The sequence below is a fragment of the Cynocephalus volans genome, chromosome 11 (genome assembly GCF_027409185.1).
Source record: "Cynocephalus volans isolate mCynVol1 chromosome 11, mCynVol1.pri, whole genome shotgun sequence".
Lineage (NCBI taxonomy): Eukaryota > Metazoa > Chordata > Mammalia > Dermoptera > Cynocephalidae > Cynocephalus > Cynocephalus volans.
Window position 1 is genome coordinate 45,368,581 of NC_084470.1, and position 16,430 is coordinate 45,385,010.

General features: G+C 34.9%; 1 protein-coding gene across 10 annotated transcripts in view; it reads right to left on the reverse strand.

The window, feature by feature from the left end:
- Window positions 1-1,409: 1,409 nt before the first annotated feature.
- CLASP2 (cytoplasmic linker associated protein 2) overlaps window positions 1,410-16,430 on the reverse strand; it is a 182,554-nt gene continuing 167,533 nt past the window's right edge. For all 10 annotated transcript variants that reach the window (XM_063113533.1, XM_063113537.1, XM_063113532.1 and 7 more), the window contains 3 exons: window positions 16,144-16,350; window positions 5,863-5,979; window positions 1,410-3,840 (listed from right to left, as the gene is read on the reverse strand). In XM_063113533.1, coding sequence (XP_062969603.1) covers window positions 3,754-3,840; window positions 5,863-5,979; window positions 16,144-16,350 — 411 coding nt within the window. In that variant the 3' untranslated portion in view covers window positions 1,410-3,753. The remainder of the gene's footprint in view (window positions 3,841-5,862; window positions 5,980-16,143; window positions 16,351-16,430) is intronic.

The following is a 16,430-nucleotide window of genomic DNA, read 5'->3' on the forward strand; positions in this document are numbered from 1 at the left end:
AGAAGAACAAAGAAAAGATTATGTATTCAAAAGTTCATTAAATAAGTGCACAGAACAGAAGTATTCAAAATGTTAGCTAATTCTAATTCTGTCATTCTTCTGGTTAACAAAATTTAATGGTTCCTTACAGTTTTTAGTATTAAATCAAACTGATTATCTTAGCATTCCACCAAATAGTACTATACATTATTTCAAATGGTAATGTTAGAGGTAATTTTTTCTTCTTCAGCTTTTTATTACTTTCCACATATTCTACAATAAAGATGGATAACTTTCTGAGTTTGTGTTTTCTAACAGCTGAATTCTAGACCTGTCTTTTACACAGCTGCAAAACTACTAATTGCAATAAAATAAACTAACTACAGGAAACAAAGATATAAAAGTAAAAAAAAGAAAAAAACCCCTCATCTATTATGGAGTACTATACTAATTCTCATTTCTATTTACTGTGTTATTCTAAATTAACAATTATATGATACACTGGACTTACAAATAAATCTGGCCTGATAATAAAATTCCAGTCTTTTACTTTAAGATGTAACTTGATGGTGAAAAGTCATTTTGACCTAAAGTTTGTAAGAATAAAATATGAAGGAACACAGCAGACTAATTCCTTATTTGAAGCCTCAGGTTCAAACCATATTTTACTTAATATCAGAAGTTCAGTTGGTGAGAGCGTGGTGCTGATAACACCATGGTCCAAGATTCAATCCTTCTAATGGCCAGCTGCAAACAAACAAACAAGCAAACAAATCAGAGGTCTATTATAGATTTTGAAACCCCAAAGAAATAAACATGTTTATAATCTGGAATAATATGGTTTTAATTAGTTCGGAGCAGTGCAGTAAATGAAAGACACTGATAATTAGTTTGGGGCAGAAAAGCGGTATGAAAAAATTTAAACAGTAGCTTTTCATGATCATTCTTTAATAGCTGACATCTAAGTATGTTTTTGGAATGAACAAATTAAGGGTATATTGCATATAGTGGTTTGAGTAACCAATAACTCTCTCATAGTCTTATCAAACTAAAATTATGGAATTTTAAACATGAATTTTTTTCGTGTTTATATATATGAGCTTTCATTGAGACATATTAAACCACACTTTTCTGTTAGTTCATTCGTTTCTTGAGTGCCTGCCATTAGATGCCAAGTGCTTGATCTAATTTTTCAGTTAGCTTAAGTTATTCAATTTAGTTGTTAACAATAGTTAAAGCAGTACTTTAAAACAGAGGTCAAAATTAAATCAATATTTTGATTCAAAATGATTATAAAACATACCAAAGATCATGATACATAAAACACTACTGAGAAGAGTTCCATGTTTAAAATGCCTTTTCTTTTTAAAGATAAGCTTTAATACATACATGCGTATATAGCTATATACATTTGATTGTGATTGCTATTCCTTATATATCTTTTCTCCTCAGATGCACTTACAAAATTCATGAGAACACCATTGATACAAGACCTTCTAAAGTTAAGGAAAAAAAACACAACCTCGTTATAAATGACTTGTTACACAGGGAGACAGAAAAACAGCTGATATACATTATTAATTTTTTCAAGTAGTGTTATATACAGTTTTATTGCCAGTATATGCACAACAGTAAGCATAGAACTATAAATACACAATGTAATTAACAGTAGAAAACAAAACTGTTACAGGTAAGGGGGAGAGGATATAGAGAAACTCCTTTCTTGCTGCTAGAACAGAAACAAAGGAGGAAAAAGCCTATGACAAATCATCCATTCGGTACTCTTGTCTTAAACTCTTTACATACATTTCTACATTTCAGTTAAACAAAGTACAGATAACTCTGTAACAATAGCAAATTGCTTCCCTAATAGCTATTCGCCTTTCCAGTCAAATTCACTTTAAGTTAGGATTAAAAAAAGTCAAGATGAGAAATCATCAGTATCCCGGTTCCAAATTATCTACTTTGGCCTTTCACCAAAACTGGTAATTTTTGAAAATTGGCTGCACAGGAAAAGAACGGGTGTAGCAAAAAGTGATTAAAATAATTTGTTAAAAGTAACAGAAAATCAACCTTTAAGTAGTTTTCCAAAAGACACTATAGGCAGCAGCTCAGTTAAAAGTATTAGCCCTGACGAGGTAGAGAATTTGAGCCCATTATACAAAGATAGCCTTGGCACCATCTTCTCTCTCATCAGGATCGATATTTTCAAGTAAGACAATTTCATGGTAAAAGGAAACCAGGTTCCACCATTTTTAAAAAAGGTGCTGGTCGATTCCCATGTCTCAATAATTAGTTTTCTTATTAAATGAGAAACAGAAGACGGTCAAGGACACACATGCACTGATTTTTGTTGTTGTTTGTTTGCTTGTTTCCACTATGTGAGAAATGCCCTCATCTGTCAAAGGCCAAAGGATGGACACGGAGACATGATGTACAGTGAAGGGACACTTTAATTACAGCCTTGCAAGGTTCAGGTGTCTGATGGGCAGGCAACCGGAAAAGCGCTACAGCAAGCAATTTATTTCCTAGTGTGCAAGTCCCTGCCCCTGCCTCCTCATTGGTTGGGGCGCACAATCTTCCCGGATGACGTCTAACATTACCCCAATGTATTAACCCCCTTGTAAGAAATTTCTTTGTCTGAGGGCTCAGGACAAGTCTGCGAAAGAGGCCCCTGAAACCCTGTTAAAGGAGAAACATTAGGAAATGAAGAGAACAATAAAGGGCTATTAATTTACTACCATCTCAAGGAGAACCTTATGCATTTGAAGTAAACAATTAAGGGCTGGTAACTCATTACCAGCTTAAGGACAACTTTATCTATTCAGCGACCCCCCAGGAATGGGCTGAACCAGACAACTTTCAGGCTGGGCCTGAATTAATTTCTGAAAATGAATCACTTAGATTATTTTCTTACACACTATTAAGTTTATTCATAAGTGAATTTGATATTAATAAATACAAAAAAAAAAAAAGCATCATTCACAACAAAGATAAACAAACCAAAAACCCTGCAATGAAACCTTCTATTTTAATAAGTATCAAGAAAAAAACGGGCAGATGATTTGGTGCAGCTTTCTTAAGGGATCATAGAAAGGACATGGTTTTAAATAAAGATGGGAAGATCAATAACCAACAAACAATATGAGTTTTACAGAATTGGCTGATTCTGTAATATTTCTCTTTGAGGTCTCAGTTTTCAAACTACAGATCACCCCAAAGGAATTGCAACTAATAACATGTATCACCATCACACCAACAGAGTCCAGCTGAAGTTAAAATTAGTCCTGCTTTGTTTCACATCATTTCAATATCTCTAGCATAGGACATGATACAGAACAAAACTCAAAGTAGCAAAAAAAATATTATTCGTCAATTGAATAAAGGCAAAAAAAAGTTAAACTTTTAAAGCTTTAAGCATTCCTGTTTAACCAGCATTTAAAAAAATTTATACAATCATAACACTGGCAAAGGTTAATGGGAAGACAAAGAAGTACAAACATGTGAAATGATGAATTAGGTTAAAAATTACTTTGTATTGATCAATTGATGTTAATACTGCTTCTTCTTGAATTTGGAATAACTATCATAAAAGTTACATGCAGACTGAGGATAGGCCTCTGTTACAGAAAATACAAACAAAACAAAACAAAAAACTAAAACTGGAAAACAATGGTTAAGTTCCAGAAGATGTATTTGAGAATTTCCTTTCATTGACGAGGGTGGTCTGTCTGTCCTTTCTTTGAGAGACCTGGTCCACTTCGATGAGCTTCACTAACTTTGTCCAGAAACGTCAGTAGTAGGATCAGCTCCTCCAGAACCTGTCTGTGCACGTTTGATGTAAAGATTCAGTAGCTTCATCTGCAGATTCAAGACAAACATACAGTCATGGGAGCCAGCTGCTCTAAATTATTAGATGCTCATTAAGACTAAGAAAATTATGTACACACGTGTGAACTTTGAAAGATTTTAGGCTGGGGGTTATTATAATGCCTAAGTTATTGTTGATAATTAGGAATTGCAAAAAAGTATTTTTTAAGTCTTACAGTTTGATCAAGTATTCTACCATGGGTTTTCAAAAAATATTGTAGTAATAACATATGAAACATTAAAGTAAACTTAGAAAAAAGTCACCATTAAAACAATAATGACAAACATTTGAGCACTATGCGCTGCACAACTGCTAACTCTTTTATATTCTCTCTTCATTTTTGCATCTTATAGATGAGAAAATCAAGATACCAAGTGGTTAAGTCACTGCCTAAGATTACAGTGGTGGATAAAAAGTGTGCCCGGATAGGAACTGAGGCCTTTGGGTTCCGGGACCACTGTGACCACTATGCCACTGACATCTTAAGAAGAATGTTTTTGATTTCTCTGCAGCATTTTGTAGTCTTTGTCTGTATGGGATCATCTTTCTTATCAAGTTTGTTTTCAATGTATATACAATTCTGTGTTCTACTTTTTTGATCTAATGTTATTTCAAAATATTTTTTCCAACTCCCTATTGCCTTCATATGTAACGTTACTAACAGTTGCCTAGTATTCTGACAAAGTGCTGAGTTTTAATTGTTTTTGAAGGTTTACTTTTTATTTATTTATTTTTATTTGTTTTGTTTTGGGTTTTTTTGGGTGGCTGGCTGGTACAGGGATCAAATCCTGGACCTTGGTGTTATCAGCATCCTGATCTAACCAAATGAACTAATCAGCCAGCTCTGAAGGTTTGCTTTTTATTTATTTTTTTTGTCTTTTTGTGACTGGTAAGGGGATTGCAACCCTTGGTCTGGTGTCGCCCGCACCGCGCTCAGCCAGTGAGCGCACCGGCCATTCCTATACAGGATCCGAACCCGAGGTGGGAGCGCCGCTGTGCTCCCAAGCACTGCACTCTCCCGAGTGCGCCACGGGGCCGGCCCATGAAGGTTTGCTTTTTAAATTTTAACTCTTTGATCCAAGAGTTTTTAACCTGGTGTCCATGGATTCAGGGGATCACTGAACACTCTGAAACTACATGTAAAATTTTCTGTATGTATTTATTTTTTTAGGGGGATGAGATTCTACCTAAATCTCAGTGGTTTGTAACTAAGAAAGGGTTAAGAATCACCACTTTAATCTGTCTACAACTTATATAGATATTTAACATAAGGTGTACCTGAGTGCACTTTTCTTAATATATATTTTTATTCTGCCTTTTTGCTATTTAAAGAATATATTTGACTATCATAACAACAGTTATTAGGATTTGGGGAAACTTTTTAAAGGAAGGAATCTCCTGCTAAACAGTTCATAAGCCATAATTCAACAGTCACAGAACAAATTTTAAAGTTTTGGCAGTACCAATGAAATAAGGAAAGCAAGACATTTATTTTTTTGTCTTAAGGATTAATCAGAAATTTTTCTTTTAACATACCTAGTCAAAGTTGCACATTAATCTGGATCATAACAATAGAAAGAGAAGGAGAACAAACACTTGATTATCTTAGTTCTTAAGGGGAAAATTTAAAAAATGTTCAAGTGTTCCACATTTTAGGAGATATAAAGTATGAATATATAACTACAACAATCTATTTATTCCTAATTAGACAGTCCACGGGGGTAAAGATTGGGCTGAAGGAATTGGCTATTACAAATAAACAGAAGCTTCCAGGCATTTTCTCATAACAATCTACTAACCACCCTACTAAACTGCTGACTTCACCTGAGTGACAAATGTTAAAGTAGAAAAAGCTAAAAAGCAAAATAGGAGGAGTAAGGGCAGGCTGGATGCTTAAAGCCTGAGTTATTAAAAGCCAAAGAACAAATTTAGCATTTAACACACCCAGAGCACTAAATTTTTAAGAATGTATTATGGCCACCATCTTTAAAAAAAAAAGCGGTATGACTTACTTTACTGCCAGTGAGTTGACTGAGATGCGGTGTTAGTTCATCACCAATTACTGCATGAACAGCCACCAGGCAGAAGACACAAGCTTTCCGAACACTGCTCTCTGAATTATCATAACCCTAGGGAGAGAAAAGTCCATTGTTAGTATTCCTGGGGGATCTGAGAAAACTACCTTTTCAACAGGGACAAAAGATGTAACTCAAAGATGAGATCTCGTGTGTACTGAGAAAACTCTGTTGAATAAAGTGAACTCTTCAACCTTTTCATTTTCATGTCCTTCTCTCCTTTCCCTGTTGCACCCCCACTCTACTGTTAGTGCTCTTTATCAGGTTCTTTCTTACTAAACCTGGAAGACTGCATGCTACATACTGAATTGTGTCCTCCAAAGTCCCATGTACTACAGAACTCCTAGTATGGTAATTGAAAGGTGGAGTCTTGAAGAGGTGATTAGATTGTGAGGACCATGCCCTAGTGAATGGATTAATACATTGACGGTTTAATGGTGGCCATGGGTGTGGTTCTGATGGCTGTAAAAGGAGAGTGAGTGAGAAGCATGCTTTCTCTCTCTCTCCTGCCTTTCTTGCCACATGTTACCCTGCATCTCTGTGGAGGGTCACCACCCACCAACAAGGCCCTCACCAGATGTGTTCCCTGGACTTTGGACCTCCCAGCCTCTGAAACTGTAAGCAATAAATATTGTTTCTTTACAAATTACCCCGTTTCAGGTATTTCTGTTATAACCAACAGAAACAGACTATGACACTGTATTTCCCTGACACTAAAGTTGCCCCCTTGCCAATACACCCTGCAAAAAAGTCTCCAGATCAACCTTCCTAAAGCATTCGGCTTTAAGACAGTGAGCAGCTCTTCACTATCCAATAAAACCTAAATTCTCTGGTTTGGCAGTCAAGGTTCTCCTATAATCTAGGCTTAATTAGGCTTTACATCTGTCCTATCCCTGCAATTACTTTCTCAAATAAATCTAGTCTATGTAAACTATTTCTCTAATGCTTTTGATCCCACTACTTACTCTAATAGTCCACAGAAATTTTATGTGTAAAGTACTCATATTTTTGAATCAATTATCTGAATGTAGATACACATTTTACCCAGGAGAAAACAGAGTTCATCACCACTAAAATCCTGATCATTTCGTCTTTCTAAAGGACTGCAAAAACATTAAAATATCAATAGTTATCCAGCTAAAAGCACTGTATTCTTCATAATAAAAGGAAATCAAACTATGTATAATATTTTACCTTATCTCATCATTTTAATATAATTGTAATTATCATGTAAGTTAATTTTTCTATGTGGTCTTCATAATAATTATATAAGGTATCCATTTAGTATGTGTCCTAATTTAACCATTCAATAGTGTTGTAACCTTAAGTCCTCTACCCCCACAACTTCCCTCTTGCTAAATTTTTCCTATTACAACTAATATTGCAAAGAATATTGCATTCAATGTTCAAATATTTAAGTGCCTATTATGTGACAAGCCAGGTAAATAATGTTCAGTGTCCAATGAGATACACACTATCCCTTCCCAGAACAGTTAGAGTATCATATGGCAAAAGGAAGTATCATGGGCAAGGAATGGTTTAGGAATGTGATAATCAGAAAACACTTTGCAGAGAAAGGGTTGTTTAAATGGAGACCTGAAGGATGATGAGAATAAATTAAGACAAAGGGTGGTGAGGATGATTGTACCAGACAGAGAGAAGTACACATGCAATGACTCCAAAGTGAGAGAGAGCCCAGTGCTTTTTATGAATGAGCATGTCAGGTAGGAGGGAAAGGTAGGCAGGGGTCAGTTGGAAGAACTGCAGCAAGGTAAATGGACTGGCTTTGTCAATGGAAAAGCTGAAAGGCTTTTAGCAGGGCATGACATCAGTTGCATTCAGGAGGATGACTTTGAAGAAATGTCAAATCAGATCTGTATTAGTTTCCTGTGGCTGTTGTAACAATTACCACAAACATCAAGCCAATTTCCCGTATCTTAAGGCCAAATGTTCATTGTCACCTTTTCCACTCTGTGTGTGTGCATGTGTGTGTGTGAAGTGTCCCTTTATCGCTCTTTTATATGGACACTTGTGACAGCACTTAGTGATCACTGGGATAATCCAGGATTATTGCCTTATCTGAAGGTCTTTAACTTTAAATCACATCAGCAAAGACCCTGTATTCAAATAAGGTAACATTTATAGGTTCCAGAGATTAGGAACCTGGTATCTTTGGGGTCACCCCTCAACCCACTACAAGACCTCTGCCCATTTTTAGATTGTTTTTTTCCTTTCTATTATTTAGTTGTTAAGTTCTTTATATACTTTATATACCAGTTTCTTATTGAATTTGTGATTTATAAGTTTTTTCTTCCATAGTGTGGGTTTCTTGATGGTATGTATCCTTTAAAGCACAAAAGTTCAAATTTTGATATTTCGATGATATTCAATTTATCTATTTTTTTTTCTTTTGTTGCAATTGTTTTTGGTGTAGTATCTAAGAAACCATTGCCTAATCAAAGGTGACACAGATGTATGTCTATGCTTTCTTGTAAGCATTTTATAGTTTTAGTTCTTACATTGAGGTCTGTGATCCATTTTCAGTTGACTTTTTTTTTGAGGTGAAATTCACATAAAATGAACCATTTTAAAGTATACTATTTCGTGGCATTTAGTACATTCACAATGTTGTACAACGACCACTTCTATCTCGTTCCAAAACATTTTTATTTTTATTTTTTTTGTTTAAAAGAAAAAAAATTTTTTTAAAAAAAAAAATTTTATTATGTCAATATACACTGTGGCTGATTATTGTTGCCCATCACCAGAACCTCCCTCCCTCCTCCCTCCCTCCCCAACAATGTCCTTTCTGTTTGCTTGTCGTATCAACTTCAAGTAATTGTGGTTGTTATATCTTCTTCCCCGCCTCCGGTTTTTTTTTTGTGTGTGTGTGTGTGTGAATTTATATATTTATTTTTAGTTCCCACCAATAAGTGAGAACATGTGGTATTTCTCTTTCTGTGCCTGACTTATTTCACTTAATATAATTCTCTCAAGGTCCACCATGTTGTTGCAAGTGGCAGTATTTCATTCGTTTTTATAGCTGAGTAGTATTCCATTGTGTAGATGTACCACATTTTCCGTATCCACTCATCAAAACATTTTTATAACTCTAGAAAAAAACCCCTGTACCAATTAAGCAGTCACTCCCATTCCCTCACTCTCACTCCCCTGCAGCCCCTGGCAAAAACCAATTTGTTTTTTGTCCCTATAAATTTACCTATTCTGGATATTTCATAAAAATGAAAGAATATGTGACCTTTTGTGTCTAGCTTCTTTCACTTGGCATAATGTTTTGAACATGTTATAGCATATATCAGTGCTTCATTCCTTTTTATGTCTGAATAATATTACATTGTGTGACATACCATTCTGTTTATCCATTTATCAGTTAATGGACATCTGTGTTATTTCTACCTTCTGGCTATTGTGAATAGTGCTGCTAAAAAACACTCATGTATAACTATTTAAGTATTTGCTTTGACTACTTTTGAGCATATACCCAAGAGTGAAATTGCAGGGTTATACAATAATTTTATGTTAACTTTTTGAGGAACTGTCAAACTGTTTTCCACAGCGGCTGCACAATTTTAGATTTTTACCAGCAATGTACAAGGGTTCCAATTTCTGCACAATACTTGTTATGTTCTGTTATTTTGATTACAGCCATCCCATTGGGTGTGAGGTGGTATCTCACTGTGGTTTTGATGTGCATTTCCCTAGTGACTAGTGGTACTGAGCATCTCTTTATGTGCTTATTGGCCATTTGTACATCTTTGAAGAAATATCTATTCAAGTCCTTTGCCTATTTTAAAATTGTTTATCTTATTGTTGTTGTTATAAGAGTTCTTCATATGAGCGTACTGCAGAACGTTCATGGAAAGATTTGTACTATATTTTATTTCTATTTTTCCATGAACTTTTTGAAGTACCCTCACATATATTTTGAATGGTAGACCCTTACCAAGTATATAATTTGCAAAAATTTTCTTTCATTCTGTAGGTTGTCTTTGGACTTTCTTCATAATGTCCTGTGACGCACAAAAGTTATTAATTTTGATGAAATCCAATTGATCTATTTTTCATTTTTTGTTGATGCTTTATCCACTGCCAAATCTAAGGTCATAAAGATTTATCCCTAAGTTTTCTTCCAAGAGTTTACTAGTTTTAGCTCCTATAGTTAGATCATTGATTCACTTGAGTTAATTTTTGTATATGGTGTGTGGTTACTGAAGTCTCTTTTATCTCAGCAGTCAGCCAGAGACGTGACAGAGATTTTCTTAAATGCACGGAGCCAAAACAAAACAAAACAAACTCTCCAGGTCTTTGCAGACTGACACTGAGTTGGTGTACTCATTCAATGCTTAGCTAGGATGCCTACAACTCTGTGTTAGCCTTCGCCTTCTGCTTGCATGGAGCCCAAAGATCAGCCAGAAGCCCAAGCCTAGGGCTCTCTGAGGGCTTTTCTAAGTATGTAAATGGTGGGTTCCCCAGTACACATAGCAGCCCTTCAAAGCCCTTATTCCACCAAGTATCCTTTTCCTCACCTCCTCCTTCCCAGGCTTCTCTGTCTGTCTGCAGCTTGCCCTGTCTGCTCTACCTTGCTTCAGGTGACTGCCGGTCGAATATGTCTTTAAATGTTTTCAACAGACACCACATGGGAAGATACTTCAGCTTGAGGAAAGGTGAAACAAAGGCTAGTCCTTGTGACAGTCCCTCAGGGAACTGCCAGAGAGATCAAAGTGCATAACCACAATTTTTTGAGAACAGATCCATGTTGTCCCTTCTGGCATCAGCGAGCTGCACCAGGAATGTGGGCCGCCATCCCCACGGTTCCTGAACAGAGGAATGGTGGACAGGTAAGTAACTTACTTTCTTACTGAATTTTAGAAGCCTCTATCTTTCATCAAGCATTTCCCTGGTAGCTGTAAGTTTGTGGTTAGATCTCGGAGTTCTGAAAAAGTTGATTCTATCTGTTTTTGCTAACTCCATGGTTGCTTCAGTGGAGGGATCAAATTCTTGGAGCTCCCTACTCTGCCATTTTCGTGACATCACTCTTTAAGTTAATTTTTGTATATGGTATGAGGTAGGGCTTCAATTTAATTCTTTGCATATGGATATTCAGTTGTCCCAGCACCATTTATTAAAAATACTATCCTTTCCCCCAATGAACTGTGATAATCAACTGACTATGAATGTGAGGGTTATTTCCTGATTGTGGACTCTATTCCATTGATCTACAAGTCTGTCCTTACGACAATACCACACTGCCTTCCCTACTGTAGCTTTATAGAAACTTTTGAAATCAGGAGTGTGAGTCTTCCAATTTAGATCTTTTTCACATTGATTAGACTCTTAAGACTCTTTAAATTTATAACAGTTGTTAACTTCCTCTCCCCCTTTATTTATGCCACTTCTTTATTAAAGGAATTGGTAACTTTTCTTGTAGAATCTCCCACATTCTGAATTTGACAGAATATATACTTAAGGAGAAGCTGAACATGTTTCTCTATGCTCTGAACTTCCTTTAAACTGACATATCTAGAGGCTTGATTAGATTCAGGTTCAATTGTTATGGAAAAAACCCCTTTCTTAGGTGGCATCTCATCAAAAGATACATAATATTTCATCGTCCAGTTTTCAGTGATGTTAAGATTGGTCAGTGTGTTGAGGTGTTGTTAGTCTAATATCTCTATTAGAAACCCTTCCCCATCATCTTTTCACCTAATGGTTTTAGTTAACATTGAAAATCACTTCATACATTCATGGTTTTAGTGTGGCCTGTCACAAAAAGACAAAAAAAAAAAAAAAAAAAAAAAAGGAAATTAAAAAATTTCTTGAAACAAATGAAAACAGAAACACAACATAGCAAAACCTATGAGATACAGCCAAAGCAGTACTAAGAAGTTAGTTTATAGCAATAAATGCCTACATCAAAAAAGCAGAAAGATTTCAAATAAGTAATCGAACAATGCATCTAAAGGAATCAGAAAAGCAAGAATAAACCAAACCTTAATTAGCAGAAAGAAAGAAATATAATAAATATCAGAGCAGAAATAAACAAGATTGGGACCACTAAATGAATAAACAAATAAATAAAGATCAGAGCAGAAATAAACAAAATTGGAATGAAGAAAATAAAATTTAAAAAAACCCAAGCCAAAAGACTGTCAAAACAAAATGCTTCTTTTAAAAAAACAGACAAAACTGACAAGCCATTAGCTAGACTAACTAAGAAAAAAAGAGAAAAGACTCAAATAAAATCAGAAATGAAAAAGGAGACATCACAACTGATGCTACAGAAATATAAAGGATCACAGATATTATTATGTACTGTATGCCAACAAATTGGAAAACCTAGAAGAAATGGATAAATTCCTGAACACACACAATCTACCAAGATTGAACCAAGAAGAAATGGAAAACCTGAGCAGACCAATTATGAGTAATGAGATTGAATCAGCAGTAATAAGTCTTCCCATTAAAAGAAAAGCCCAGGACCAGATGGCTTCACTGCGGGATTCTACCAAACACTTAAAAAAGAATTAGTACTAATTCTTCTCAAACTCTTCCTGATAACTGGAGAAGAAAACTCTTCTAAACTCATTCTACAAGGCCAGCATTACCCTTATAACAAAATCAGACAAGAATGCAAGAAAAAAAAAGAAAACAATAGGCCAATATTCCTGATGAACACTGATGCAAAAATCCTCAACAAAATACTAGCAAACCAAATTCAGCAGCATATTAAAAAGATCATTCACCACAATCAAGTAGGATTTATCCCAGGGATGCACAGTCAGTTCAACATGTGCAAATCAATAAATGTGATACATCACATCAACAGAATGAAAATAAAAACCATATGATAACCTCAATTGATGCAGAAAAAGCATTTGATAAAATTCAACACTCCTTTATGATAAAAACCTTCTGCAAATTAGGCAGTGAAGGAATGTACCTCAATATCTTAAAGGCTATATATGACAAACTGACAGCCAATATCATACTTAATGGGGAAAAGCTGACAACTCTTCCTCTAAGAACTGGAATAAGATGAGGATGCCCACTCTCTCCACTCTTATTCAAAATAGTACTGGAAGTCCTGGCCAGAGCAATTAGGCAAAAGAAAGAAACAGGCATCTAAATTGGAAAAGAGAAAGTCAAATTGTCCCTGTTTGCAGATGACAGGATCTCATATAAATTAATTTAACCAAGGAGGTGAAAGATCTCTACAAGGAAAATTATAGAACACTGACCAAAGAAATTGAAGAGGCCACAATGAAACAGAAAGACATTCTTTGTTCATGCATTGGAAGAATTAATATTGTGAAAATGACCATACTACCAAAAGTGATCTACAGATTCAATGCAATCCCTATAAAGATAGGAATGACATTCTTCACAGAAATGAAAAAAACAACACTAATAATTAAAAAATATGATCTGTGGATATCTTTTAAAAAAAATAATCACTTCTCTGGTTATTCACTTCTACTGTATTTTTAAAAAGTATCAATCTATGACAAATTAAAAGTACATTTGAAAAAATAAAACTTATCCTTCATCACTGAGAAAAACAAAAAAACAAACAAAAAACCCCAAATCAACCCTGAAGAGCCAAAGCAATCCTGAGCAAAAAGAACAAAGCTGGAGGAATCATACTACCTGTCTTCAAAACATACTACAAAGCTATGGTAACCAAAACAGCATGGTATTGGCATAAAAACAGACACACACACCACTGGAACAGAATAGAGAACCTGGAAATAAAAGCCATGTATTTACAGCCAACAGATTTTTGATAAAGGTGCAAAGAGGACTCACTGGGGGAAAAAAAGTCTCTTCAATAAATTATGCTGGGAAAACTGGATATCCAGATGCAGAAGATTGAAAATAGACCCCTATCTCTCACTATACACAAAAATCAACTCAAAATGGATTAAAAACATAAATTTAAGACCTGAAACTATTAAACTACCTCAAGAAAACATAGAGAAACATTACATGAAATAGGAGTAGTCAGCACTTTTTTGAACAAGACTACAAAGGGACAGGCAACTGGAACAAAAATAGACAAATAGGACTACATCAAACTTAAAAGCTTCTGCACAGCAAAGGACACAATCAACAAAGTGAAGAGAACATCTACAGAATGGGAGAAAGTGTTTGCAAACTACACATGAGACCAGGGGCTAATATCTAGAAGGTATAAGGAACTCAAACAACTCAACAGCAAAAAATCAAATAACCCAATTAAAAAATGGGCAAAAGACCTGAATAGACATTTCTCAAAAGAAGACATACAAATGGCCAAAAGGCACAAGAAAAATTTCCCAACATCACTAATCATCAGGGAAATGCAAATTAAAACCACCATGAGATATCACCTCACTCCAGGTAGAATTGCTATTAACAAAAAAGACTGAAATAACAAATGCTGGAAAGAATCCAGAGAAAAGGGAAATCTCCTACGTTGTTGGGAATGTAATTTGGTATGGCCATTGTGGAAAACAGTGTGGAGGTTCCTCAGAGAACTAAAAATTGAACTCCTCTATGACCTAGCAATCCCACTGCTGGGTATATACCCAAAGGAAATGAAATCAATATATGAAAGAGACACCTATACTCCCATGTTTATCACAAAACTATCTATGATAGCCAAGAGATGGAATCAACCTAAATGCCCATCAACAGATGAATGAATTAAAAAATCTGTGGCATATACACAATGGAATACGGTAAAAAAAAAAAAAAAAAAAAAAAAAAGAAATCCTGTCATTTGCAGCAACATGAATGGATCTAGAAACCATCATATTAAGTGAAGTAAGCCAGGCAGAGAAAGACAAATACTACACGATCTCACTCATATGTGGAAGCTAAAAAAAAAAAAAAAAAAAAAAAAAAAGTGGTTCCTAAGTGAATCTATGTAGAATATATGCTTGTATTGAAACAAAACACTGTACCCCACAAATATGTACGAATAAATGTTGAAATAAAACTAAAGAAAAAAGAAAAAAAGAAAATGCTAATATTTAAATTTATTAGCATTTTTGTGCTTTTCTGATAGATAAGATGCTACCAAGCTAACATCAGAGGAAATAAGAAATGTACAAGAACTTACAGCCACAACAGCTTTTTACTATTATCTTCTAAGTTATTTATCCAGCAAACGTTTACTTAGTACCCATTATATGTATGACATATACATATCATATATATTCTATTCTTAGTACCAAAGTACAAAGAAGAAAGAGATTTGGATCTTAGGATCTCACAATTTAGTGAGTAATATTGAGTTTAGAACAGAGTAACAAATATAATACTATAGATGCAGAAAGAAATGAATAATTAATTTTCTTTGAGTGGGCCTTGATAGGTACACTATGTAATGTTAGTCATTAAAATTACATTGTAGAATATTATTTATTGAATGGAAAAAACTCACAATATATGGTTAAGTTAATCAAAGCATGGTACAAAATATAATCTCATTTTTGTTAAAATGTTTATATGCATGGGTTTGTATGGATAGATAAAAACACATTACATTTATGACTGTAAATTAGTATAACCACTTTGGATAGAAATCGGGCAATACCTAGAAATTCTGCTTTTAGATGCATACATGTAATTACAAGAAGATATTACAAGGAAGTTTGCTGTGATATTTATGTTAATCTAAGAAAAGAAAAAGAAAAAAAGCAAATATTCATCAAGAGATGAATGAAATTCTGATACATGCTACAATACGGATGAACCCTGAAAACATTTTGCTAAGTGAAATATCCATACACAAAAGGACAAATATTATACGATTTCACTTACATGAGAAACCATTCTAGAATAGGTAAATTTTAGAGACAGAAAGTAGAATACAGGTTACTGCAGGATAGGAGAGAGGGGAATTGGGGACTTATTACTTACTGGGTATACAGTTTCAGTTTGGGATGATGAAAAAGTTTGGATATGGACAGTAGTGACGGTTGCACAGCATAGTGAATGCCACTAAATGGTACACTTAAAAATGGTTAAATGGTAAATTTTATGTTACGTATATTTCACCACACCCACACCCAGCTAATTATGGAAAGTCTTTGTTCTGAACATCGCAGATGGCAGGAAGGCTTGATCATGCCACCAGTGTTGCCTGGAAAGTGCCCAAAATAACCAAACCCCAGTGTATCACAGCTTGTTCCTCCAAGCTTTGTTGCTTACCTGTATTAGGCCTGGTATAATCTCTGGCAAAAGCAGGTTAAGTGTTTCCTTGGATACTCTCTCTATCACTTTTGTTTGCATTTTGATTGCAGCCAGATTAATTGGGTAATCAGCAGTTTGGATGATAGGACAAAGCACTTTGATGCACTGCTCTGGACTAATTGAAGTGGCCAACACTGATGCAGCTTCCTCAGCAGATCTCACCACCTAAAACAAACAGGAATTTAAGCCAGGAAGTAATTTAACATTATACTATGGTCCCAGAAGTACAAACTTCATGAAATATT